The sequence below is a fragment of the Podarcis bocagei genome (genome assembly GCF_964188305.1).
Source record: "Podarcis bocagei genome assembly, chromosome: 7".
NCBI classification, from domain to species: domain Eukaryota; kingdom Metazoa; phylum Chordata; class Lepidosauria; order Squamata; family Lacertidae; genus Podarcis; species Podarcis bocagei.
Window position 1 is genome coordinate 62,424,051 of NC_138132.1, and position 24,849 is coordinate 62,448,899.

Below are 24,849 nucleotides of genomic sequence, written 5' to 3' on the forward strand. Positions count from 1 at the left end.
GCATCATTCAGATGCAGCCCCCTACCCCATGGTGCTGGCTCACAGACGAGTGCTTCCCATGTGGTCAGGAGAATGTTCAAAGGTCACCAGAGCTGGGCCAAAAAAAGAGACAAGGGGAAAGGAAGAGCAATTTTTGTCGGCTCCAGACACAGATGAAAAACCTTTGTCTCTTCCTCTTGAACTTAAGACAACTGGCAGCCATATGTGTAAGCAAACAAAAGTTTTACTACTTTGCTCTTACAGAGATCACTCTCAGATCTTTATTTCTCTGCCAGTTGGCTATGGAATGAAGAAGAACAATAGATTCAAGATAAAGCTATTTGCATTTGTGATGAACGCAAGGACTATCTACCTTGCATTATCCTAAAAAAAAGAAAGAAAAGAAAAATTAAACCACATTTTTAATTAACTGATAAACTATTAATCAAATTTTTGCAATGTTAGGTGACACATTATTCATTTAGATAGAATGACTGTGAACTTAACTAATCAAATCTGATTTGCTCACATATGCTTGATTGAAATACATTTTAACTAGTATATACAAAGAGAAAATCTTGGATTTCTTACCTAATCTTCAGAGTATACTGCTGAGTTAATAAGGGCAGTATTTTTTTTTTATAGACGAGACCACCATTTCTTAATCTGCATATCAAAATCAAGAGCAACTTAATTGCAAAACACATATTCCTGAAATCTAATCATTATACTGCTTTAGGGTATTTTATTGAAGCATGTTAAATTATGGACAGAATATTAATGATGAAGCTAATCAAACCCAATTAGTCACTTCTAACAATAGTCACATAAATATACAAGTCAGGTACTGAAGTACCGTAGGTAAGGTTTTAATTTTTTTTATATCAAATTCATGTGGTATTTATGAATTACATACTTGTTATTTTTAATCTAAAAATCTAGGACAGGTCATTTCAAAGAAAATGAACAGGGCTAAAAGGCAAATGAATCTCTTTCATAATATTTGTATTGGTGCTATTGGTTTTTCAATGTATATATACTATGTTTGCTGCAATGCTGCGCATATGGAGAAATTATGTGAGCGGAAATACTGGAATGAAAAATGCATGTAGGAATTGCATTAAGAATATATCTAAACACAGATTCTGCAACAGAAGATCAGTGCAGTGCAGATATAGTCATGTGTTTGCCTCTGAACATACCTGTGTAAGAATTTTGGTTTTACTGCAGGATCAGACCAAAAGCCTATCTAGTCCAGCATGCTGTTCTGACAGTGGCCAGCTCAGTGCCTATGAAGGACCCAAGTGCAACAGCACTGTTTGCGCTTGTGATTCCCAGCAGCTGGAATTCAGAGCCATCATGGACTTGCAGCTATTGATCAATGTATTCTCCATATATTTGTCTACTCTGCTTTCAAAGGAACCAGAATGCAGTAAATTGCCTGCTGAACTTCATTAACTGTTTTGATTTTAATGTACTCTTTATCCCCAACAGATGCATTCCTTTATGCATTGCTTGGCTGCAAAATTTGGAGAAGTGTGAATTTTGAAGGGTGTGTGTGCTTCAGTTAATGCATTGGTTTGGAAAGCCCAAATTCAGTAGGGTGGCCTTCAAGGGTGAACTGCATCTCTTCCCCAACATCCCTACCTTTCAGCGGCTGATCACAAAGAAGCAGAAACAATCCTAAGACAATAGTTGAAAACAACAGAACGAAGATGGTGGTGTTTGGGGTGTGTATATAGCAGTGGAGTACAGAAATAAATAGTCCGGCGGGAAGGAATTAGTGAAGAAAGAACAGGTTGCCTTTTTGTCTACCTTCCCTCCAGTAGTTGAGGTAGCTTTCTGCAAGCACCGTCACTTTACTTCCAACGACAACAACAAAATCCCACAACAGATGCAGACTTCACAAGGAAGCAACTGGATACAAAGTACAGTAAGTTCACACAAGGCTCAAACACCAGCTGAAACACGCAAGACAATAACCTTGCTTGAGTGTTATTCCTGAATAGGCTATCCCATAGGGCCATGAACACAAGCCCTGTTCCTAGCCTGACCCTTTCCACATTGAATAGGAATGTCATATGTTCTCCTGAACACGGTTACAAGCCTCTCTGTGGTCAGAAACCCCAATACTGCAGGATTCCTGCTTGCACAAAGGTTCACAACATGCTAAGGATCCTCCTTTAGACCTTTCTGCTTACCATGGGTGAAGCAGCTACATGTCGGGTTGTTGGGGAAGAAAGAGACATGTGTGTTCGTTCCTGCACCATGAATTGAGATACTACATGTAGGAATAATGTCTTGCTGCTAGCTGCAAAGCAAGCCATTGTGAGGCCAGATGGCAGCCCATAATTTAGGGTATCCCGCAATTTGGGTGTCATGTACCAAAAGTCCCCAATATTCACCTATCCACGTGAGTGCATGGGCAGCACCTGTCAGGCCCATCCCCTCTGCAGTTGAGGTTGGGGTGTGGTGAAAACTTAGTAACCTTAGGGGAAGGCTGGGGGAAATGTGGCCCTCCAGGCGTTATTGGACTCCCATCATCCCCAACAAGCATAACTAATGGTCAGGGATGATAGGAGTTGGGAGTCCAACAGCACTGGGAAGACCAAAAGTTCCATAGCCCTGCCTTAGGGACAGGTGTACTAGTAGCACAGACCAGCAAGTGCACCTAACCTCACCTGGAAGCTTTGGTTGGGACATCGCCTGACCTGCTCTGGCTTGTGGTGCAAGAAGACTACATTGATTAGATTCTCCACAATTCTTTCTTCTGGCCAGAGTAGGGCAGGCCAACATCCTTCAGATCCCAGGTCAATCTGATTTAGGAATATAGGAAACATAGGAAGCTATCTTATATCAAGTCAGACCATTGGTCCAGCTAGCTCAGTACTGTCAGCACTGACTGGCAGCGGGCCTCCAGGTTTTCAGGAAGTTCTCCCATCCCTACCTGGATATGAACCTGGGACCTTCTGTTTGAAAGGCAAATGCTCTACCACTGAGCTATGGCCCTTCCCCCATTTTGCAGTCTGGATGCACAAAGTCTACTAAATGTATATTCAAATGTATAGTTACAGTATCATGAGAATGTAAGAAGAGCTTGCTGGAGCAAGCCAATGGCTCATCAAGTCCATCATCCTGTTCTGAGTGCCACAGTGGCTATCCCCCATCAAAGTCCACTGAGCTGCCTTCAGAAAGGGGTTGTTTGGGTTTTCTTTTGCATGATTTTGCCATGTAAGCTAGTAACGTTGCAAAATCCTTTTTGTGATGTGTATGTACATGGTTCCCACTTTAGAATTTATAAAAGATTGAAAGGATTTGTGCTCTTAAACCATTTCTTAGGCAGTTTTTAAAAAATGTATATCTACCACCCACTGGATCTGCTTCAGTATTGGCATAAAGAATAAGAGTCTGTGGTTTCTCTCAATTTGTTTCACAGCCTCACTACAGTTCCTGTTTTTAATAAAGATTAATGCAATGCTCAGTAGCATTTGGAAGTTGACTGGGAAGAATTAAACAAAACTGGTGGGGAGTCAGTAAATAGGAGATGCCTTGGGCAGGAGAATACGGTTTGTTAGAACAGAACAGATGGTAAGGAACAATACAAAAGGTGAAGGAAATAAAAGGAGTAGTGGGCACTAAGGGAAATAGATTGAATTTTAGCTGTTAAAAGCACCGAGTTTGTTAATGAATATATTATATCAAAATGAATAGGGAAAATAAATACAAAGGGCTTGTGTCATTGTGAGGAGTGAAACAAAACGTGAAAATAAAAGGATAGGTAAGGACTTTAAAAATAAACAGGGTAACAACGAAACATTAGCAGTGAAGCTGCTTATTTTTCATGCTTGCCTGAAGGCAAGGAAATTGGTAATGTTCCATTGTTCCCTCTTGTGGGTGAGGTACTAGAGTGAAGTCACTTAAGTCCCAGGCAAACGGGTTGGTTTACCTTATTTATTGAGGACATCTTGTTCCAGCTTGCCTTTAAAGTGAAGTCACAACCATCTGAATTTGGAACCGAGTGTCCTGTTTTGCAAATAGATTGCAGCCAGATGCAGTTGATTAGATCACAAAATTCCTCCTTTTTGGAGCAGAGGAAGGGAAAGGAGGAGGCTTGTGGAGTGCAGCTGAAAATTTGGGCTATGAGGATGTACAAGAAATTTGTAAGTCTTGATCACAAGTTTAGGAGTGATAGCACACTGGCTCAATCTAGCTCAACTGCAGGTGCTCAGAGGAGAACATACAGATAATGGGAAGGCCCGTTTTTTACATCTGCAGGCGTGGCAGTGGATGTGCTAGATTGATGTCTGGCCTCAGGGACTGTATAAGTGCCAATAAACTGAAGTTTAATCCTTGTAAGATTGAGGTGCTGTTCCTTAGACTAGTGGGATATGGTATGGCCTGCTCTAGGTGAGGTTACACTCCTTCTGAAGGAGCAGGTACAAAGCTTGGGGTTACTTCTGGATCCACTACTGTTGCTTACATAAGAACGTAAGAAGAGCCTACTAGATCAGACCAATAGCCCATCTAGTCCAGCATCCTGTTCTCATATGAACCAGATCCTGTACTTGTCATCTGAACCCTTTTTCTGTGTGCTTCCTCTGAATAGTGTGGAGCGTGGTGACATAAGAGAAGGCCTTCTAAGTGGTGGCTCCTTGTTTGTGAAATGCTCTCCCCAGACACTCATGCCCACCACCAAACCTATTTCTTAGGTTCTTAGGTACCTGGCAAAACATTTTTATTCACTAAGGCAGTGATGGCCAAACTTGGCCCTCCAGCTGGTTTGGGACTACAACTCTCACCATCCCTAGCTAACAGGACCAGTGGTCAGGGATGATGGGAATTGTAGTCCCAAAACAGCTGGAGGGCCAAGTTTGGCCATCACTGCACTAAGGCCTTTGGACCTTAATTTTCTCCTTATCTTTTAGTGGGGTTCTGTTGGATCTGCTCTTTTATATATGTAATTGGTGAGCATTTAGGGGTTGTTTTTCCTCTTGTTTTTAAAAGTAAATTTGAATTCACCTTTCTGAAAAAAGCAACTAATAAATAGAACAAATAAGCCTCTGAGCCTTATTTTTTATTTATTTTATTATAGATCATGGTTTTTATCCAGGGATCTTGAGACAGTATAAACTATATTGTCTAGCTGTTTCCTCACCTGGCAGTGATTACTAGACCAGATCTGCTTAGCTTCAGGAAGGTTGCTGCTTCATGTACTTTCATACTATGCTCTTAGAAGAATGAAACATTTCTTATCATCTCATCCAGTAACCAGGTGGACCTATTCTCTATAAATAGATCAGTACTTTGGAAAATTCCAGACTGGAAAGCAGTTTAGAAAGGAAGGAATTTAGTTACAGCATGCAAGGGCCCTATAGAACCCATTTACTTGTGAATAATTCCAGAAGACTTCACACAATCATGACTTTCTCAAAACTTCAACTGTTCCCCAAGGTCTCTTCTAACAGGAAATGTAAAGCGTGCAAGCCCCATTCTTTCCATTTCCCTTTGATCTGCTTTCCTCTGGTCTGAAGACAAAAGCAAGGCCCTAAGAAGTATTGTGTTTTGTCTCTGCTGCACCTGATAAAAGTTCAAACTCTTGTCTTCTTGACCTAGGATATGCAACCACTTTCACAAAGTTCCTCTGAAAAATAGCAAGTCCCCTCAAGCTGCTGTGCTGGTGCAGCTGCATGGTTCAGAGCTGACATCTCAGGCACAAATTTCATGGAGAGATGCAACATTGAAAGCTTATTACATTGATTAGACATTTGTATGGGAATAGTAAAGAGGCATTGTGTGTGCATGGGTGTGTGTATACTGGGCAAGCTGCTCAACTTTAAATCCATCCAGCTAACTTAGAGACAATGGAAGCCCAAAGCCTTGATTTATTGACGTAATCTGTGGCAAATACTTGCAGGCTGGAATATATAACTCTGATACTATGACATCTTACCTTTAAACGGTTATATGCAATGCTATCTCTACACAGAGGAGGCTTTATTTGGCTACAACAACTCAATGCTCCAAACTGACAAAGGCACTGCAAAATACCGTGGATAAATACTCCTCACTTGAAGCACCTTTTGACCACAGAGTGCTGCAGCAGTCTGGCTTAAATAAAAAAATATGTTACCCCCAAGCATATTTAGTAATTAATAACTAGCAATATTATTGATTGATTCTGACAATTTATATACCACTTATTTGAAAGTACCTCTAAGCAGTGTACAATAACTTAAAAAAACACATCCAGATAAAGTTAATTAAAAAGTTTGTCACTTAAACTGCAGAATGAAATAAATAGGTCGTCATTAGGTGCCAGGTTTTCAACAGGGAATGGACTTTTCTGGTCTCAACGGAAAGGGAGTTCCATAAAGCTGGACCCTCAGTGCTGAATGCAGGATGGCTCCCGATGGATATGATCTGTGTACCCAAGCTACGGGGGAAATCGCTGACCTCAGTGATTGGGCAGGGATCTAACTATATAGGCATCCTGGGCCCAAGTTAAGGTCCTTGTAAATTAATACAAGAACCTTGAACATGGTCCTGTAACCAATGCAAGCTTTTGAGCACTGGAGTTCCGTGCTAGCGATAATCTGTCACCATCAACAGCCATAGTATTTTGCACTAGCTGCAGCCTGAGGGTAGCCCCAAATTGAGTGCATAAGAGAAAGAACAGTAATAATAGCAAAGTTCCTCCTAACCAAAGTTCAAGATTAACATGCTTTGTAGATGTAGAAGTGTTTTGATCATACCCCAGCATGATCTGTAACGGCTGGGTTCAGCATTAACTGCAACCTTGGTCAGGCTTTATAGATTTTTTATATATCACAACAATAGTTTTGATGTTTAGAACAGCCTTGCAGCTGTTCCATCAACATTTTACACCATAAAAGGACAGAGAGAAAAAAGAGGAATTATAAGATATTAAGATGAAGTTGATGATGACCAGCCATATCCACCAACACCCACGTCCTGGGCTAGATTCATCTCTTGGGTTTCCACTTGGCATTCCATAAGCATAGCACATGGACTATCACTTTCAGTTCTAGTTCAAATGTTGGTTTTTTTTTGTTTTTATATCCAGCTTTGAAGTCTTAAATATGGTGACAGCTGGAATTGCATCTTCTTTTGGGTAGAAGCTCTTTCCATCCTCTAAAAATGGACTAAAGGCTATTTTCTTAGCAAACTTGCACACCTAGCCTTCATCATCTTCTAAACCGAGCAATCCCAGTAACAAAATGCACCTGCAGAGTCTATGCTTGTAGGCTGCTAAAATTGTTCTCAGTGAGTAAGTCAAGACCTGACTTTTCATTCACATTAACTCTCAACAGGTGGCATAAACTGATATCACTGTTTTAAATACAGTCTATCAGTAGAGCTGAATGTAATTCTATGATTCTGGGCATAGGAGCGAACTCCTAGGGGCTGAGGTTCCTTTGTCCCCCCCCTAAAATATTTGAGCCCCCCAATTGATGGGCATTGCCATTCAGATGGTGTGTGTGTGCCACGTCATGTGAACAATTATGTGGGGTGAGGCCTACTTGCCCCCCCCCCAATATTTTATTCCTGTGGCGTTCCTGATTCTGGGTGAGGCTACAGTGAATCTACAGTGAAGTCTGGAAGAAGCACGTTGGCCAGCAAAGTGGACCAGGTAGCAAGAGTGAGTGATCAACAAGTAAAGACAGTAGCAACATGACACCCCAGCTCTCCAGTATATCCAGGCTCTTGCCCCAAGTGCTATGAATCATTGCCCTCAAGCATCCACAGAGGAAAAAAATAAACACAGGAGATGGTGGCAAGAAGTCTACAATAAATTGCGGGTGTAGTGACTGCGTTGTGGCTTTGTTTTTAAAAAACCGTCTCTCTCAGAAGAATCATGGAACTATACGTGATGTGTAGTTCTACCTTAAGTAAAAAAAGAGTCAGAATCCATTAGGTATGTATCTGGTTAGCTTTGAAAGTTTAAAATTGACAAGTTCAAAAGTTTACCTCCGTAACACAGAAAACATGGGGAAAGTCCACTAAAGTGACACTAATCTTATTTAAGCCAGAAGATTTTCTCCCGCATGAGACTGAATGCAGAAAAGCTGGAATTTCCAGGTGATGCTAATCAGACCCAGCAGAGAAGCAACTAGAAAGCATACAAATTAGCCCTCCAGTTTCTACAATGGCAGCAAATAAGAACTGGATTCAGTAAGGTATCCATGTGATATGGGAACTGAGGAACATGCTACTGGTGTGATCTGTTATTTTTCATTTTAGCCCCAAATCTCAATTCAAAGGTAAATTTTAGACGTTTTCTTCAGATTCTGATATCTGATTCCCAGGAATATACTGATCAGCTGGTGACAACCAGCTACTCTCCTCTTTCTTCTGCTGACTTGCCACTAATTATGTTGTTGAGCTGGGGGAATGAAAATACTTTGGCATGCTTTGTGTTACTCCTGAAGCCTCATTGTTTCTGCTTTGTGTGAGATTTTCTTAGCAAAAGAGGAATAAGAAGCTAAAATTAAGTCCCGTCCTTAATCTTCTTTATTTTAGACCAAGCATATCCCATCCCTACATGCTTCCCATGTAAGAATTTCACGGGTTAAACTAAGTACACACTGAATTTTTGCCTAAAGTGATGTATCATATTCTTCTAGGGAAGTGTCTGCCTGACACGGTTAGAATATTTTTCCTGTGGCAGATTAAATGTAGACAGTTCAGTAACCACCCCACAGTTCGGTTTGTATATTAACGGCAATATAGTCAGTACTCTGACAAATGACGTACATTGTGAAATGTTGCCAATTGTCGGCGTTGAACTAGACTGCAGATGCCGTGTATTTTAGTCACTAAAGCAAAGATTAGTGGCATACCCACTGGTGAAAAGTTGTATAAATTGACACAACTGGAGCCATTTGTGTGCTTTCTCACCAAATTTAACAGATGCAAAATGGTGCTTGTTGACATAAATTTACTGCACCACGTCTCATTTGTTTACTTCATGCTGCTTTGTGCTCTATCATGGCAGCAGAGTCAATTTTAGGGGGCGGCGGTGCTTCAGTGTTCTGTCTTTTGGCTTTCCCAACAGTTTGTGAAACAAACAGGCATTTTGTAAAGCTTTCAGTATCCATAGCATCTGAATGCCACATATTAGCAAGTTCCTGATTATAAGGCTGATTACTTAATTAGGATGTTTCTAATGTTCAAGAAGTGAAGTAAGAGTGTCAAAAGGAAATTATTTAGTAAGAAGAGCATAAAAAATAATAGATTTACATAAAAGATCAGGAACTAAAACTAGAAACTTCTTGCTGGGTGTGCTGAGAATTATGCAAGAGTTGTATTCAATGCAAAGTTACTGTAATAATTCCATTCTGTGGAAGAGTGAGGCTGCATATATCTAAGGCTCATATTCTTAAATGTACTACTGATCTAAGAATAGGGAAGATATTTGATTCAGTTCACATTAAAAGGCAAATCAGCCAAATTCACACTTTCAAAACTTATATGAGAACCAAAACATAGCTATCCTTTGAAAGTCACACATCCGAATTTTGTGATGTAGTTCTCTAGTGAAATAATGTTCACAAAAATGCATCCATTAGGAGAACATGTGCATAAAAATGAGATTAGTGAAAATAGCACACAATACACCATATTATGGGAAAATACTTGCAAAAATGTGTATATTTCCATATAAAAATATGTTTATTAAGAGACATTCACACTAAAACATTGACATATTTTCAGGAGGGGAAAAAATGCTGCAAAAATGTAGAGAACTGAATGTAGGAAAAATAAGAAACTGAAAGAACCAAAACTGATTGATCCTACCATCCCTGTCTAAGGGGTATGCGGACCTTAACAAAGATTCACCCAATTTCATAGAATTGTACTGTTGGATTCATTTCAATTGGACTAAAAATGAGGCCTCTATTTTAGGTAACCATAATGGTTGTGACAACAAGTTTTTTATATGTTTTATATGTTTCAGAGCTTAGTGACAAGAGTAGTGAAATGTCAGTTGTTGGGTTGTTGTTTTTTAAATACAATACTTCCTCACAATAAATATCCAATTAAGGAGTAATCTGGTAGGTCAGGGGTGGGGAACCTTTGGCCCTACAGGTGTCACTGGGGTACAACTCCCATCATTGATGGCCATACTCTATGGGGCTGATGGGAGTTATAGTCCAAAAGCATTTGGAGGGACACAGGTTCTCCAACCCTGTGGTAGGTGATGGGGCAAACAATGCTGCAAGAAGGACCTCTGTTCTATTCATCAGGAATGCATAGTGAAAATGACACCACCTCCTAGGCCAAACTAGACAGGATGTTAAATGCATGAATGAATGTAATGTGTCTAATCTTGGGGTGGATTGTTCCCCCTGCCTTTAAGTGAGCCCTGAAAAACTTGTTTTGGGTAAGCTCTGACCACAAATTTTATTTTGAGAGCCTGAAGGAACATTGCTTCGTACCTACACTTCACAATTCTAGAATAACAAATAATCCTGTATAAATTTTTTTAAAAAAATCTGGATTTTACAGACACCACGGTTTCCAGTCTAACCCAATGCTTTGTTATTACAATGGTAAGCAACATGCTTACTCCTTGCCTAAAAGGCATATTCTATAACAGATACCTTTCCCCTTATCAAATTATGGTTACCCACTTGATGGAGGAAGGCACCACACCTACTTAGAGGAGCATGTCTCTGTTATCACCTTGTATATGCCAGGTCTAAGACCTGTCACTTGCAAAACAGATTGTGGGACAAATGTAACAAGTGTCACCAACTTTTGGGAGCCCAAGGGTACACCTGCAAATCAGAGCAAATGTTGCGGACACCACACACACATAAACACACAGAGTGCTGAAATACAAACTACAGCCTATTCTACTTCCTGCAAGAGAATGTTTTTAAGCACTTTGAGGGGGAAGGGTCGGAGCTAGGGAAGGCCTCTGCATGCACTGGCAACCCCTACAATATGGATTCAACATATGTAGCCTTCCATTGCTTGGTATATGTGTGCTTTTCTTTCCCCAGTCCTTTTGTGAAGATTTACAAGTCTAGCCTACCCCGTTAGGGAAATGATTTCTTCCTCTCTAGGGAATGGATAAAAAGCAAAGAGCAAGTCTAGCTCAATTTGAATGATAACCAAGGCAGCAAAAATCTAATAGCTCAATGTTTTGCCAGTGGAGAAAAACTCTTCCCGGTGATTGGCTTGCAATGATTATTCTTACAACACACTTGCAATAGTGTGTATTTCTTTGCGTTTTGCCACACATTTTAAATATTTTGGTTCAAATTCTGTTAAAAATTATTTCACGATAAGACTCAGATTTAGAAGTCATAACCTAAAGTTCACTATTTTAGAGCTGGATAGCCATTGTATTTTGACACAGGTTCTTGGATTATTGGACTTACTTCTAAGTAGTTAAAAATTATAGAGCTCAATGAGATTCATTTCCAGGGTTGAATTCAAGTAAGTTCTACTCAGACTACAACTATTGAAATTAATGAACCCAAGTTAGTTTTTAATAAACTTTAATGGGCCTATGCCAAGTAGGAATTTTGTCTCATATTTCGGGTTCTACAAATGCCTGAACTGATGGGTGGTAATCCTACTCAGAAGTAAACCCTACTGAATCCAAGGGGGCTTACTCCCAGCAGGTAAGACAAGGCCTAAAGCCTTCATCTTTCTTAAGAAAGCACTTCTTGCATCATCTTACTTCGGAGCAGATATGGGTAGGATTGTGCTGCAATAAGCATTAAAGCTTCATATACATGGGTGCGGCCTAAGAATTTATGTTTTCTTTTTTGTGGTTTTATACAGGCAACCCCGTTTATGTGCATTCCATAGGTGCGTGAATGACAGCACACAAACGCATCATGCCAAACCCAAAGTGACCCAAAAACTTCACCAAAAATTGTGGAAGGGGGTGTTTGCAGGCTTTCTCAATGGTGTTTCAATTATATGTGATTACACTTAAAACATGCGGTGCCTTGGAATGCAATTCCTCACGTCAATGGGTGGTTGCCTGCCTGTACTGCAAACTGCCCTGTGACCCTCAGAAGAAGGGCGCTATATAAATTTAATAAATAAAAAGCAGCGACCCTAATCCTACCTACTTATAAATAAATCCCATTGATCCCAAGGGGACTTACTCCCAGCAGGTCAGTGGGATGAGGCCTGAATTCAACCTCTTTCTCAAGAAGTATCACTCAGATCACCTCTTGGGTAGCCCCAGGTAGGGCTTGCACTGCAACACACATAGAAAGCTCCAACTAAGTCCTATTGTGAGCAAGCACTTCTTACTGCAGCTTACCTTTTGAGTAGCCGCAGTAAAAACTGCATGTACATGAGAGCAGCCTCAGAAGCAGTAGGCCCTATCCATGCCTATTCAGAAGCAAGTCCTATTCAGATTTCTGACACTGGAAAGAACAGGTCTCTGAAAATAAAGAGTGTACCGTATTTTTCGCTCTATAACACGCACCCGACCATAACATGCACATAGTTTTTAGAGGAGGAAAATCCGTAGGCATGCCACCCGTAGGCATTCCCTCCATAACACGCACAGACATTTCCCCTTACTTTCTAGGAGGAAAAAAGTGAGTGTTATGGTGCAAAAAATACGGTACTTTTGTAAGCCAAGAAAACCCTCAATTAAAACAATTTTTAAAAGATGTTATATTTAAATTAGATCAAAAGAATGGATTTCTGGACCAAAGCTCACAATTTGAAAAAGAACTCTTACAAAATAAGGATAAACTTTTGTCTAAAATGTAAAATTTTCTACTAGAATGGGAAGCAAAAGACAAACTTGTTAAAGCCTCAATGACACACTGGGCAATAGATATAGGACACAATATAGATCTCAACCTCTAGGAGAAACTTTGGAAAAGTGACCTGAAATTTATAGCATTTTATTCATTGAAAGAGAATTACCTGAAAATGATTAATAGATGGTACTTAACTCTGAATAGGTTGACTAAGATTTAAAAAAACAGAATCAGATATGTGTTGGAAGTGTAAAGAAGCAGAGGGAACTTTTTTTTACATGTGATGTACATGTAAAAAGGTAAAAGTGTATTGGGAAATGATTTATAATGAATTGAAAAAATGTTTAAAACTACTTTCTGAAAAAACACACACCTAGAGTCCTTTTTGTTGGATATAACTACCGGTAATTCCTAGGTGTCAGTAAAGGTTGTTTATGTATGCAACAATTGTGGCCCATGTGTAGTTAGCCCAAAAAATGGAAAGTGAGCAAGGTCCTTCCAACTTAAGCTGACAAAATATGCAGAACTTGCAGACTTTATAAAGAGATCAAGAAGAACATGCATTTAAAGAAGACGGGAAAACATTTATTGAATATATGGAAAATAACTGCATACAGCTGAAAACGCTGGCAGCGTTAAGATAAATCCAACAGAGTAAATAAGTTTTGATGGATGTAAAAGTGGAAAACTTTGATTTGAATGGTTATAGTAAAATATGCATATGTAAAATGAACCATGGAAAGAGAAGAAGGGAAGTTACTGGATATTTTAAAAAGTTTGTAAGATGCTTCTTTGGAAATATAAAATTGAAAATTTGATATATATGAGAGAGATACAGTTTTATGAGAGAGAAGATGTCAGTCCTATTGAAGCCAAAGGCACTTGTTCCCCTCAGGTAAGCGGGTTTAGGACAGCAGCCTTCAGGTAAGGCAGCCGGGCCTGATCCTGCAGCGCGTCCGAGAGAAGCTGTGAGGGAAACTCGCGGCGGAGGCAGCTCCTCCTCCTCCTCCCGCCGCTGCCTCCTCCCCTTTCCTCGCCTCCTCCCGGCGGCGGCGGCTACCCAGAGAGCTGCACAGCCACGGCCAGGCAGGCGCGAGGAACGGGCCTCAACCGCCGCTTCCTCCTCCTCCTCTTCCTCCTCCTGCGGGCCCGAGTCCACCAGAGGCTGGGGGCGAGGGCGACGCTCCATCCCCGGCGGCGCGGCGACAGCACCCGCTACTCCGACTTACCCCTGGGCCCCGGCTGAGGAAGCGGCGCCGGCGCGGCCCAGCATGCGAGTGTGAGATGTTTCGCCCGTTGTCGTCGGCAGCAGCAGCGGCTCCTGACTGGGCCCAGGCGGCTTCGGCGGGCCCCGCGCGGCGGATGCGACTCCGGAGCCGGCGCTTCGCCCTCCACAAACATTTCTATAGGACTCATTCGCCTTGCTGAGGAGAATATATATCTATATATTCTCAATATATAGAGGAGAGAGAAACACATACGCAGGACCAAAAACAAACCCCCCTCCCCTCATAAGAGAGAGAAGTAAGAGGCAGGCAGAGGCTTAAAGCCTCCCGAGCGGCCGTTTGTTTTCGCCCCTCATCAAGGCTCCCCGCCCCCCCCCCCCGCTCACGCCACGCGCAGGCACCGATACTCACACCCCCGGGGCCCCGTTAGGTCCATGGAGGCGGCCGGCCGAGCCCCGCCGCTCAGCGCCGCCCAGCTGGGCCGCCTGCGGGACGAGCATGGAAAGGTAAACTGGGGGCGGGGAAGGTGGGCCTGGGGAGGGGAGGGAGCGAGGGACGGAAGGCGCCCTCCTGGTGGGGAGCCGCGTGGCTGTGAGGAGGGCAAGGGGGTGTTCTGACGCCAGGCCCGGCGCCTCAGGCCTGGTCGGGGGCGCCTCGTGAGGTATGGGTGGGGGTAGGCTGGGGGGTATTGCTGCTGGTATTGGGGAGGGGGCCGCGGCCCGCGAGGGTCGGCTGGCAGGGGAGCGGAAGGGGACCCCGTCAGGGGGTGTGTCAGGCACGCTGCCTGTGTCATGGCAGCGCCATGTGGAGGGTTTGTTTTGCAGAGGGTTTCCTTTCCACTTCCCCATGTATGTGTGTATGATGGACTTTCCTGTGTGTGTGTGTGTGTGTGTGTGTGTGTGTGTGTGAGCGAGAGAGAGCGCTTTAAACAGTGCAATTATTGGTAACCCCCCCCCAAAAAAAAACCCCCGTAGTGTGAGTTGAGAGTGCAATTTTAACCTTTCCTACTTGGAAATAAGTTCGTCTGGATGGTATCCAGTGTTGGTTCTACTTGGCTTGGACCCCTTGAAAGTAACGTGGTGGTTATTGTTATTCTTACAACACTGTTTTAATGTATATTTACTTATATATTTTACTACAGTTACATCCTTCTTCTTTCTTGAAAGTGGCATACATAATTCTACCCACTCCTCATTTAATTCCAGCAACAACAACCGCCCTGTCAAGTAGGTTAGGCTGAAAGGCAGTGCCTGGCCCCTTATTATTATTATTATGGATGGCTTCCAACAGAATATTAAAATACAGTAATCCATCAAACATTAAAAGCTTCCCTAAACAGGGTAGCCCCAGGTAGGGCTTGCTCCAAGGTCACCCAGGGAGCTTCATGGCTGAGTTGGGGATTTGAGCTCTGGTCTCTCACTGGCCCTAGTTGGACACTGCGTTATCTCTTATCTCCCCAAGTCGGAATTCAAGGTGACTTCCAACGTTTAAAAACATTATAAAATACAGTACAAAGTGATAAGCAAGCTCGCTTAAAAAAAACTAGTAAAAAACAATAGATAAAATACACAACACATTTAAAACCAGTAATTAAAGTACAGTTTGCCTTGTTAAGCAGACCAGTGATCAGCATCTTAGTTTTTGAAGGCCTGTCTGAACAAGGTCTTAGCCTGCTGCTGAGAAGGATTGCAAAGAAGGAGCCAATCTAACATCTTTTGGGAGGGAATCTGGGAGGAGCCTCAGAAAATACTGTCTCATAACACCACCAAAAGTTATGTCATATCCATTACAGTGGTACCTTGGGTTACATACACTTCAGGTTACATATGCTTCAGGTTACAGACTCCGCTAAGCCAGAAATAGTGCTTCAGGCTAAGAACTTTGCTTCAGGATGAGAACAGAAATAGTGCTCCGGCGGCGCTGCAGCAGCGGGAGGCCCCATTAGCTAAAGTGGTGCTTCAGGTTAAGAACAGTTTCAGGTTAACAACAGGCCTCCAGAACGAATTAAGTACTTAACCCGAGATACCACTGTACTTCCAATGGGTCTATTCTGAGTAGAACTCACATTGGATACAAATCACGGTGCTTCAGGTGGGGCTTATGTCCAGACAACTGTGCATGGAGTTGTAGGCTAAAATGCAAACTTTACTTGGGAGTAAGTTCTGTTGAACTTCAGAGGACTGGCTTCTTAATAGGCTAGAGTTGTAGATAAGCCCACAAAAATTTTGTGTGGCCTGCGATTAAAACTTTTTTAAAACAAGCCTCCAGAGGAATAGTAGTGTTTGGTTTCTGTGCTGGGTGCACTCACTTGCTCACTTGGCCTGCATTCAGTTCTTGACTGCAACTACTAGAGCTGAAATAGTGCTACATACTAAAAAGAAAAAAGACATCGAAGCATACTATTTAGCCTCTTGAAAGTTGCAATGACACATTTATTTGGAAGTGAGTCCACAGAAATTGGTAAAACTTACTTCCAAGTATATGTGGTTTGTTTATGAGAGTTGAGCATGTTCAGTAGCTACAGAACTTTTGAGTGTCAGTTTGGAAAGAGAAACACAAAGGGGGCCACAGAATGGGTTAGGGCAGTGGTTTTCAACCAGTTTGCTGTGGCACCCTGGGGCAACACTGGCTTCTGTTCTTCTTTCCTTCCCTCCCTCCTCTGATGCCTTCTCGCATCTCTGCCTCCCAAAGGGTTGCACAGCTGTTTGTTGTAGCAGCCCTGGCTACAAGCTCTGCGGGTGAATGGTGCTTCTGGAGCTGGCCAGGGGGTGCTTCCCAGGTCTCTGTGAGGCAGTGTGAGAAAGCACCTCTCTTTGGGGCATGGGGGGGGGGCAGCTCAGAGACCAGGGGCGGCAGCTGCGGCTGCCCAGAGGAATCCCAAGGAGAGGGGAGAGGAGAGGTGACTGAGGGAACACTCTACAAAGGAGGGTGTTTGAGAAAGGGTGAGGGGCTGCCAGCTCTGCATGCAAGGGGGTGACATAACTAGGGTCCTGAGCCCTACAGGATTGCTGCAGAAAGAATGTAGTTGGTCGAGGGACTAAGCCAGGGACTCTAGGAGTGATATGGCTGACTGACTGGAACCCTGAACAGGAGTGTTCCTGTTTGAAAGTGAGGACGTAGCAATATATTGTTGCCTATCTCACATGTTACTCTAGGAGTAAAACAGAGCTGGGTGATGGGGATAAACTGACCAATGGTTGTCTTCAGGCTGGACAGATTGGAAGTCCTGTGCTTATTCTGGCTATCAGGAAATCACATACAACATGCTGTGAGGGTATGATAGGACTACCACATGGGGAACAAGGCAGAAAAAGCACACCACTTTACTTTGGAAGACATTACCACGGTTCATACATTCAGTGGGAGAAGTTGCTGTGGTACAGTGTGGCGGTGAAGTGGTGCAAGCAGCTTCACTCCATTGCACAACCTTGACTGTGCACTGAACCATCCACATGATCATCAGTCATGTGCAGGCTTGGTTCATAGCATCTTTTCACCTCTTTCGTATGGGATAAGCAACATCAACTGGGCCGCCGCATGACTGGCCATTTCTGCAGAAAGTGTGCTTTACACTGGAAACTAACTGTGTTTTAGAGGAATAGGACTTGGCTCACCCATCATAGGGTGGCTGTTTTTTTGTTTGTACTTTCTACATGTGCTTGCACAAACACTGAAAAGTAACTTAAGTGAAGCAGAGGAGCTCCCTATATATTACAGATCTTTGAATCGATTTGCATGTTGTACAGGACTACTGTATAGACAAACACCAGGTCAGCTAGTGTGGGAGAATGCAGCAGAAATAATAGAAAAAGCAGCATTTGCAGATGGCTTAGTGTCTCCTGTTGCAGTGCTATTACATTCTATTTTCCTGCCCACAACCCCTAGTGAGGTGAGCAGAATACATTAGTTATCCATCCCTATGAGATGCTTTTAAGACACTTTGGATGGGGTGAAAATATGACTTTTTTGGTTTTGGTTTTGTATTGCACTGATAACTTTGGGAAAATTTTACATTTTATTTGTCTTGCAAGAGGATAGATTCTTGTTCCCAGCATTGTACAAGTAAGGGTGAAGAGAGCCCCTTCTGCTATGTTTAATCATAGAAATCTGATATAGTTGGGGTTATTTTGTTCTGTTACAGTTTAAAATGTTAGCATTAACAATATTAAGCAATAGTAAGCTATAGTTGTGGTGACATCATAATGCTCAAAATGGCTACAAGTTATTACATGAAATAGGTGTTAATTAGACAAGAGTAGCAAGAATCCCAGAGAGCTGACAAGAGGTTTCCACTGGCATATCCATTGACAATCCAGCACCTGACTCCAGGGGTCACTTTTCCATCTGCTCTGTGTGAGAAGCCCACTCCCAAGTGATACGTAATGCCCTCACTTCTTGGCGAGGTGCATTTGCCCTTGGCTTGCTACAGGCAGTGGCAGGAATTCCAAAGAGCTTGGGGAAGTCTTTAACCTTCTGTTCTCTCTGTGTCGCTTTTAGCTGTCCCACCATCAAGATGGGTTAATAGCTATGTATTGAGTTGTATAATCTTTTATAAGCTGCTTTGGGGATTAATTTATATTGAAAGGCAAGGTATAAATCTTTTAAAATAGATAAAGAGGGAAAACAAAAGGATTCACCAGCTTTTTCACCTTTTTCTAATAATAAAAAATCTAGCACCTGAAAAAGAAATCTGTCCTATGTTTATGGGAAGGTTCATTCATTTATCATGACCCCTTGACATTCAGTTATAGGCATAAATGGTCTAACTTCTCACTGGAGTTCTATCCAAACTAAAAATCACTAATATGCTATTTTTGTGCTTTATTTCTTTTAAATCAAATCACTTCAGAATCACTTAAGGAAAGGTTCCCCATATGCTTACTGCTGTACCATCTGGGCTGTTTTCAGGTCATTACAATCTGTTGTGTAAATAAGTTCCATAATATGTAGCAAACATGCACAGTTTTCTCCAAAATGTTGAGTCCGTATATAGAGGCACAGAGTCAAATTGAATTTGATCTAAAACTCAAGAGTGAACCTACCCCATCCTACCCCCACGCCTGGAAGTGATGCCTCTTAATCATTTCATGACTTGAAGAAAGTATGAATGGATTTCAGTAAGAAGCAGAATGCCTGAGGTGCTGTCAGTAGAACTGGATATCACATGGCTCTTCTTCACACATACAAACTACTAACTTAGGTTGCTGCAATAATCAAGTGATTAACATGCATGTGAGACACCATTATTTGAAAAGAAACCAGAGGGAGCAAAAATAAGAGTAGGTTATTGGTTCAGAAGAAGCGTTCCACTAAAATTAACTGTTGTGGTGTTAACTCAAGTGAACTATGGTCTTGGGGATACTTTTGTAACTTGTTAAGGCTAGTAGGCATCCTGCATATGGAAGGATTGCTGCTTTAAGGCATCTACCCAATGTAGCAGATTGCAGACTGGACAGCAGTTTTATGCATATACAGTGTGAATTCCCCCCCCCCCATGGCAGCTTTCCCAGCCTGGTGCCCCCTCTTTTTGGACTACAGCTTCCACCAGCACAGCCATTGAGGAAGCTGGTATATTATTTGTCCCTTCTAACAGAATGGGACTGATTCCAGTCTTAGGATGGGTTGCAATGTCTTACTGTTGAGCTTTTGGTGTTCAGCAGCTTCAAATATTTATTAAAAGGACTGCTTACCTATTGGAAAAATCTGGTGATAATTTGTAGAGAGGATAGTTAGGTACAGCTGTTCTATTTAATTTTCATTGTTCAGCTCAGAGACAGAAATACATTATCAGAGAACATCTAGTAATGACATTTACCTGAGAGTACTTGTACTTTTAAAAAGTTTCTTATGTTTTTTCAGAGAGAAACTTGGGAGAATAGTTTGTGTTCTTGGAACATCAAGTTCACTTGTTTGCATATGAAAAATATAAGGTCAAGGACATGGATCTGTGAATCTTCATGTTTGTTAAACTACTGGTAACTTACACATACTGCATTTTCCCCAAGATTCTCCATTGAGGAGCTAGAGAAAAAGGCTGTTTTATAGGTCAGAAAGCTTTTCTTTGTCATCAATATGTGTAGCTTTACATTTTTCAGTGCTGTTTTAAAAAGGGATTTTAAAGGGATTAAAAAAATAATAATAGGAGAATTTCACAAAATATATTAGTTCTCTTCAGGATTTTGAATCTTTCACAGCCCAGTACTTAAGTCTATTTACTGAAGTAAGAGCTGCAGACTCACTTCATATATAAAATAAACCAGTTTGCCATTGCCCTTGAGACTGGTTTGGAAGCTGCAGTCTGGTTGCTGTTGTGCATTGGGGAACTGATAACATATAACACCTGTGTTGAGAGAGCTGCCAGTACATTGTTAGAATATAAACCCCTAAACAACCTGGAGCCTATGTACATAAAAGACTGCCTTAGTCTCTATGCACTTCCCTGATCTTTGTGATATGCTACCAAGGAACATCTGGAGGTGCTTGGCATGTCAGACCATCAACAAGAGCGCATGAATTTAGTGTGGTAGTGCTAGGGTTAGGGAACTCTACCCAGTGCAATCAAATCTGGCACCAGTTGTAATTTGTTTTAGGCATGAACTTCAGACTTCATTATTTCAGCAAGTCGCCTTATGAAAATGATTTACTGTTTTTATGCCCTTGTTGTCGGGTGACCCAACTTCTTTCTGTTTCTTTAATGTATTTCGATTCAGTTTTATTTGTTTTGTTTCTGTTCATAGTGTAGATATATTTTATCCGTTTGCTATTTGGAAATGAATGAATAATAACAGTTACAAAAACAAGCTGTGGTAAGCCTTGAACTCACTCAGTCAATCCCCCTCTTGTGCATGTCAGGGTAATAGACTGAACGTTTTTACTTTCCATTTTGAATAAACTGCACCTTCTATTTACATCCAGATGAGATAAATTGTGGTGTATCCTAATTGTTTTCACAGATAAGGATCCAATTGTACTTTTAGATACTAGTTTGTAAGCTAACCATGGGCCCAGTTTAGCATTATGTTCAAACTGCAGTTCAACATTTTCTGTGTTAGCTGGCCTGGACTCACCTGCTCCCTCTCTGGCAGGCTGTGAGGCAGAGATCAGAAGCATTTGCTTTTAAACTAATAAGAGTCTCCATTATGTTTGAACTCATGGAACTTTGGTTAGTAAAAACTATGGTTGGTGAACAAACCAAGATTATAAATCGTTCTTAAACCCTTTCATTTCAGCTGACTATAGGAAATCTGGTTAGTTTAAAAGCTGATCCTTCCAGCTGCACTTGGAGGACAGACTGCATGAATCCAAGACATGTATTGGTTCAAATGCAAACTGCTGTAGTTTAGTGTTATGTCCAAAAATTATCTTAGCTTAACTCACAGTTTTAAGAGTTCGGACATGATGGAAAACTGCGATTTATTCAAAAAAGTGCACAGTAGTCTCCCCTTCTTCAGGACATATGGCAGAGGTAGCAATGCGGCGTCCACCAGATGTCGTTGAAGTATAATGTACATCAGGCCCAGGCAGCATCGTCAGGACTGTTGCAAGTTGTAATCCAACAATAGTCGGAGGGTATCACATTAGCTACCCCAGCATATGAGAAGGAAAGCATCAGATTTAAAGCAGCATTGCAAACTGCCAGTCAGTGGGCCTAATAAACTATTTGGCTTGGCACAGTTCCAAATTCAACCTATGAGACTGTTCCTCACAAGCCATGGTCATCTGCCATCATATGCAATACAGTATTGGGTATCAGGCAGGTAAGGATGTTCTGTAGAGAAACAACTGGAAGCAATCCAGTGCCTCTGTATTGGTAAACCAGCACAAGATTATTCTAATTTCCAACAAAACATCTGTTTGGGTGGTAGGTGGGTTTTTATGTGTGTGTATGAGAGTGTGATGGAACATACACACCAGGTCTGGAGAGACATAGATAAGCACTATTGTATGTTAGCCAAAATAATGATTAGCATGGAGTTGAGCTGTATATCTCAGTTTATCACCAACTGAAATGAGGCATCCTGCTCAGTATAAGTGTGATAGATTATAGTTTTCTATCTTGGTAGACAAGGGCTCTAAACATTTGAGTCCCTTTGAAATGTATATATTAAACAGGACTAGACTAGAACAACCATTAAAGTCAAAAGCCCTTATGTGAACATGGACAGTTCCATGCACATGACTGGGTTGCAGCCTGTAACATAGCCATTACCAGCGTCAAATATTTGACCCACCTGAGAACAACTTATCTATATGTGGGTGTTTCTGGTATGCTGTATATACTATTTCAACTTATCATCATGTTGCACATAGTAGCTGGAGTTTATCATTTTGTACTATTTTGGTGTCCAGAATGTCAAATCTTAGCTCTTTAACATGCTTTGCTTTAGGTCCAGTTTTCCCTGAAGTAATTACATCTAGGCAATACCACTTTATACAGCTGGCAGGGGCTTGCAGGCTGAATATTCTTGAGTACACAAATGATTCATTACATGAAGAAGTGTGCTAAATTAGCCTTGTTTTCTATGATAGATGGGTGTCATGTAAGCCCCCTCTGGCTGTATGAGGTGATATAGCCCAGAAACAAATCCAGCACTTCAGCAAGAACCAAGGCTTGGTGTCAGGTGTTAAAAATGTTTATACTGAAGATATATCAATTCTCAGTACTCCTAATGGAAAATAATTGGTATTTCAGTGTATTTTATACTTTGTGTTAACACCACATTTACTTCCTTCACCTGTACAAGAGGTATCCTGTAGTTGGACTCCAACATTCACATGCACATGAAATTTAAGGAATTGTAATCACATTCTTGAGTGCTACCATTGCCTTCATTTTTCGGTTAATAAATGGAAGCATGATTTAAATAAGATGCTTAATGTGGAGTGTAATTCAAGGTTAAACAGCCTCAAGTGCTATTTACTCATAATTAGGTAACTTTTCTAATGGTACATAATACTTCTAAACCACTTGTTCCCATTTTATAGATGAGGAAGTTTATGCTGAATGCTTGTGCTTTGCTGCAGGCCTTAGGAAAAGTTGTTGTCAGAGTTACAGTTAGATCAAGCTTTCCAGAAAGCCATTAAAGTTGCAATTCTATTAGCTCTTTCTAGGGAAATAGGTTCCATTACACACACTGGGGCTTACTTTTGAGCAAATAGGCTTAGTTTGACCTGCATATCTTAGTTTCTCAGAAATTTTGTTTGCAGACTGATATCCCTGTGTATAAATGCTGTAATAATGTTGGTTCAGTTTCATGTTTTGAACTCTTTATTTTGAACCCAAAACATTGATTTACAGCTTTTCTAGTTGCTCCAAGCAGCATACTAACATTTCAAAAATAAAATACAGATTGAGCAAACAAAGCAAACTGAACATTCAGAAATAAGTTAGGGGGTTGAATATATGATACACATCTTCTCACCAAAACCAGGGTTGAAATTCACCATGAATGTACAGTATTTATCGTTTCAGAATTTATACAGAAATAGCTCTCTTTCTAGGATAGTGTCACCTGCAATACAGTAAACAAATTCCAGATTTTAACTGCATACCTTCTTCTTCTTTGGCAATCACTCATAGCCAAGTAAGATTGTCTTCCATGAATGCGGTCTTAACAGTGAGTCCATAAGTGACTGTGGAGGCCAATTCTGAATCCATACATCCTTCCACAATGGGGTCATAGGTTTTCGGAAAGGAGTTAATCATGGTGAGGGTTTGCCAAACATGCCTTCCTCTTAGTAAGTTTTTCCCTTTCATCCTGATTTCGAGCTTCTTCAAAGTCCATTACACCTTTGGTAAAAGCTGTTCTCCAATTGGAGCACTCGCAGGCCAGTGTTTCCCAATTGTTGGTGTTTATACTACATTAAGATAACTGCCCAGGTAGGAGAAGTGATCGATACTTTCCAGTGTTACACCATTGAGTTGGATTTGTGGTGCTGCAGAGGGGTTGCTTTGTGCTTGTTGGTGCAGCACACTTTGGTTTTTTGGATGTTGAGTGATAGGCCAAGCTTTTCATAAGCTGTGAATAAATTTAGGATGGTTTGGAGGTCATCCTCTGAGTGTGCACCCCTAAAATCTATTGATGTTTTGCCTATTTTTTTTGTTTTAGCCAATGTTAAAAACGTCCCATGGTTTTTTTAAGCAGCAGCTGATCCAGGGAAGCAGATCAAAGTGCTTCTCTCCTGACACATGGCTTCATTTGGGACATTCTACTATCCTAAGATAACATTGCCAGTGTATGTTTAAGAAAGTTTCTATGAAGGTTGATTATGACTTCTAATTAAGGAATAACTTGTATTCATTCAAGAAAAGTCCAGCACAGGGAATACAGTTCTTTTTTAAATGAGACATATGCATGTGAGTCAGTGTTAGAAACTAAGATATGAAAGCTAGGAGCTAAATGACACCTTAAACCTAGATTATGGGTGCAACAGCAGAATGTCTAGGTGCACTTCTTTTAAACAAGAATACAAACCTGAAAATGAATGAACTTCAGCTAAAATATTATGTTCATTTTCACATGGACGAGTCCTTCCCCTGCCTACCCCCCTAAGATTCTTAAGAGGGTCTTCAGAGAGTAGCTGAAAGTGGGGAGGCAGAAAAGGGTCCTTCTTTCCTTCCACTCTGCAGTTTTAAACTGAAATCTTAGGTGCAGTACTGCACCCAGAGCTCAGAAATTGCTTTTGGGAATGAAATTCCCAGTCACAAAATACACCTAGAACAATGGGAGTTTCAAACGCTGGTGTGAGTTCCCCTTGTGCAGAAATGATAAAATAAAAAGTTGATTTCATTGTTGAAGTAGAAATCGAATAGCCTTTCTTGACTGCATCCAATTCTATGTTCTCTTGGGTTAATTTCAAATAAGTTGAGATTCTGC

The 24,849-nt window shown here is 41.3% G+C and overlaps 1 protein-coding gene and 1 long non-coding RNA gene across 3 annotated transcripts in view; one reads left to right on the plus strand and one right to left on the minus strand.

The window, feature by feature from the left end:
• Positions 1 to 205: 205 nt before the first annotated feature.
• LOC308590932 lies at positions 206 to 14,132 on the minus strand. Its single transcript, XR_014009941.1, has 4 exons — positions 13,665 to 14,132; positions 12,293 to 12,415; positions 571 to 645; positions 206 to 363 (listed from the first exon to the last, which is right to left on the minus strand). It is a non-coding gene; the product is annotated as an uncharacterized lncRNA (long non-coding RNA).
• Positions 14,133 to 14,206: 74 nt separating this feature from the next.
• URI1 (URI1 prefoldin like chaperone) overlaps positions 14,207 to 24,849 on the plus strand; it is a 44,824-nt gene continuing 34,181 nt past the window's right edge. For both annotated transcript variants that reach the window (XM_081201223.1, XM_081201224.1), the window contains exon 1: positions 14,207 to 14,478. In XM_081201223.1, coding sequence (XP_081057349.1) covers positions 14,407 to 14,478 — 72 coding nt within the window. In that variant the 5' untranslated portion in view covers positions 14,207 to 14,406. The remainder of the gene's footprint in view (positions 14,479 to 24,849) is intronic.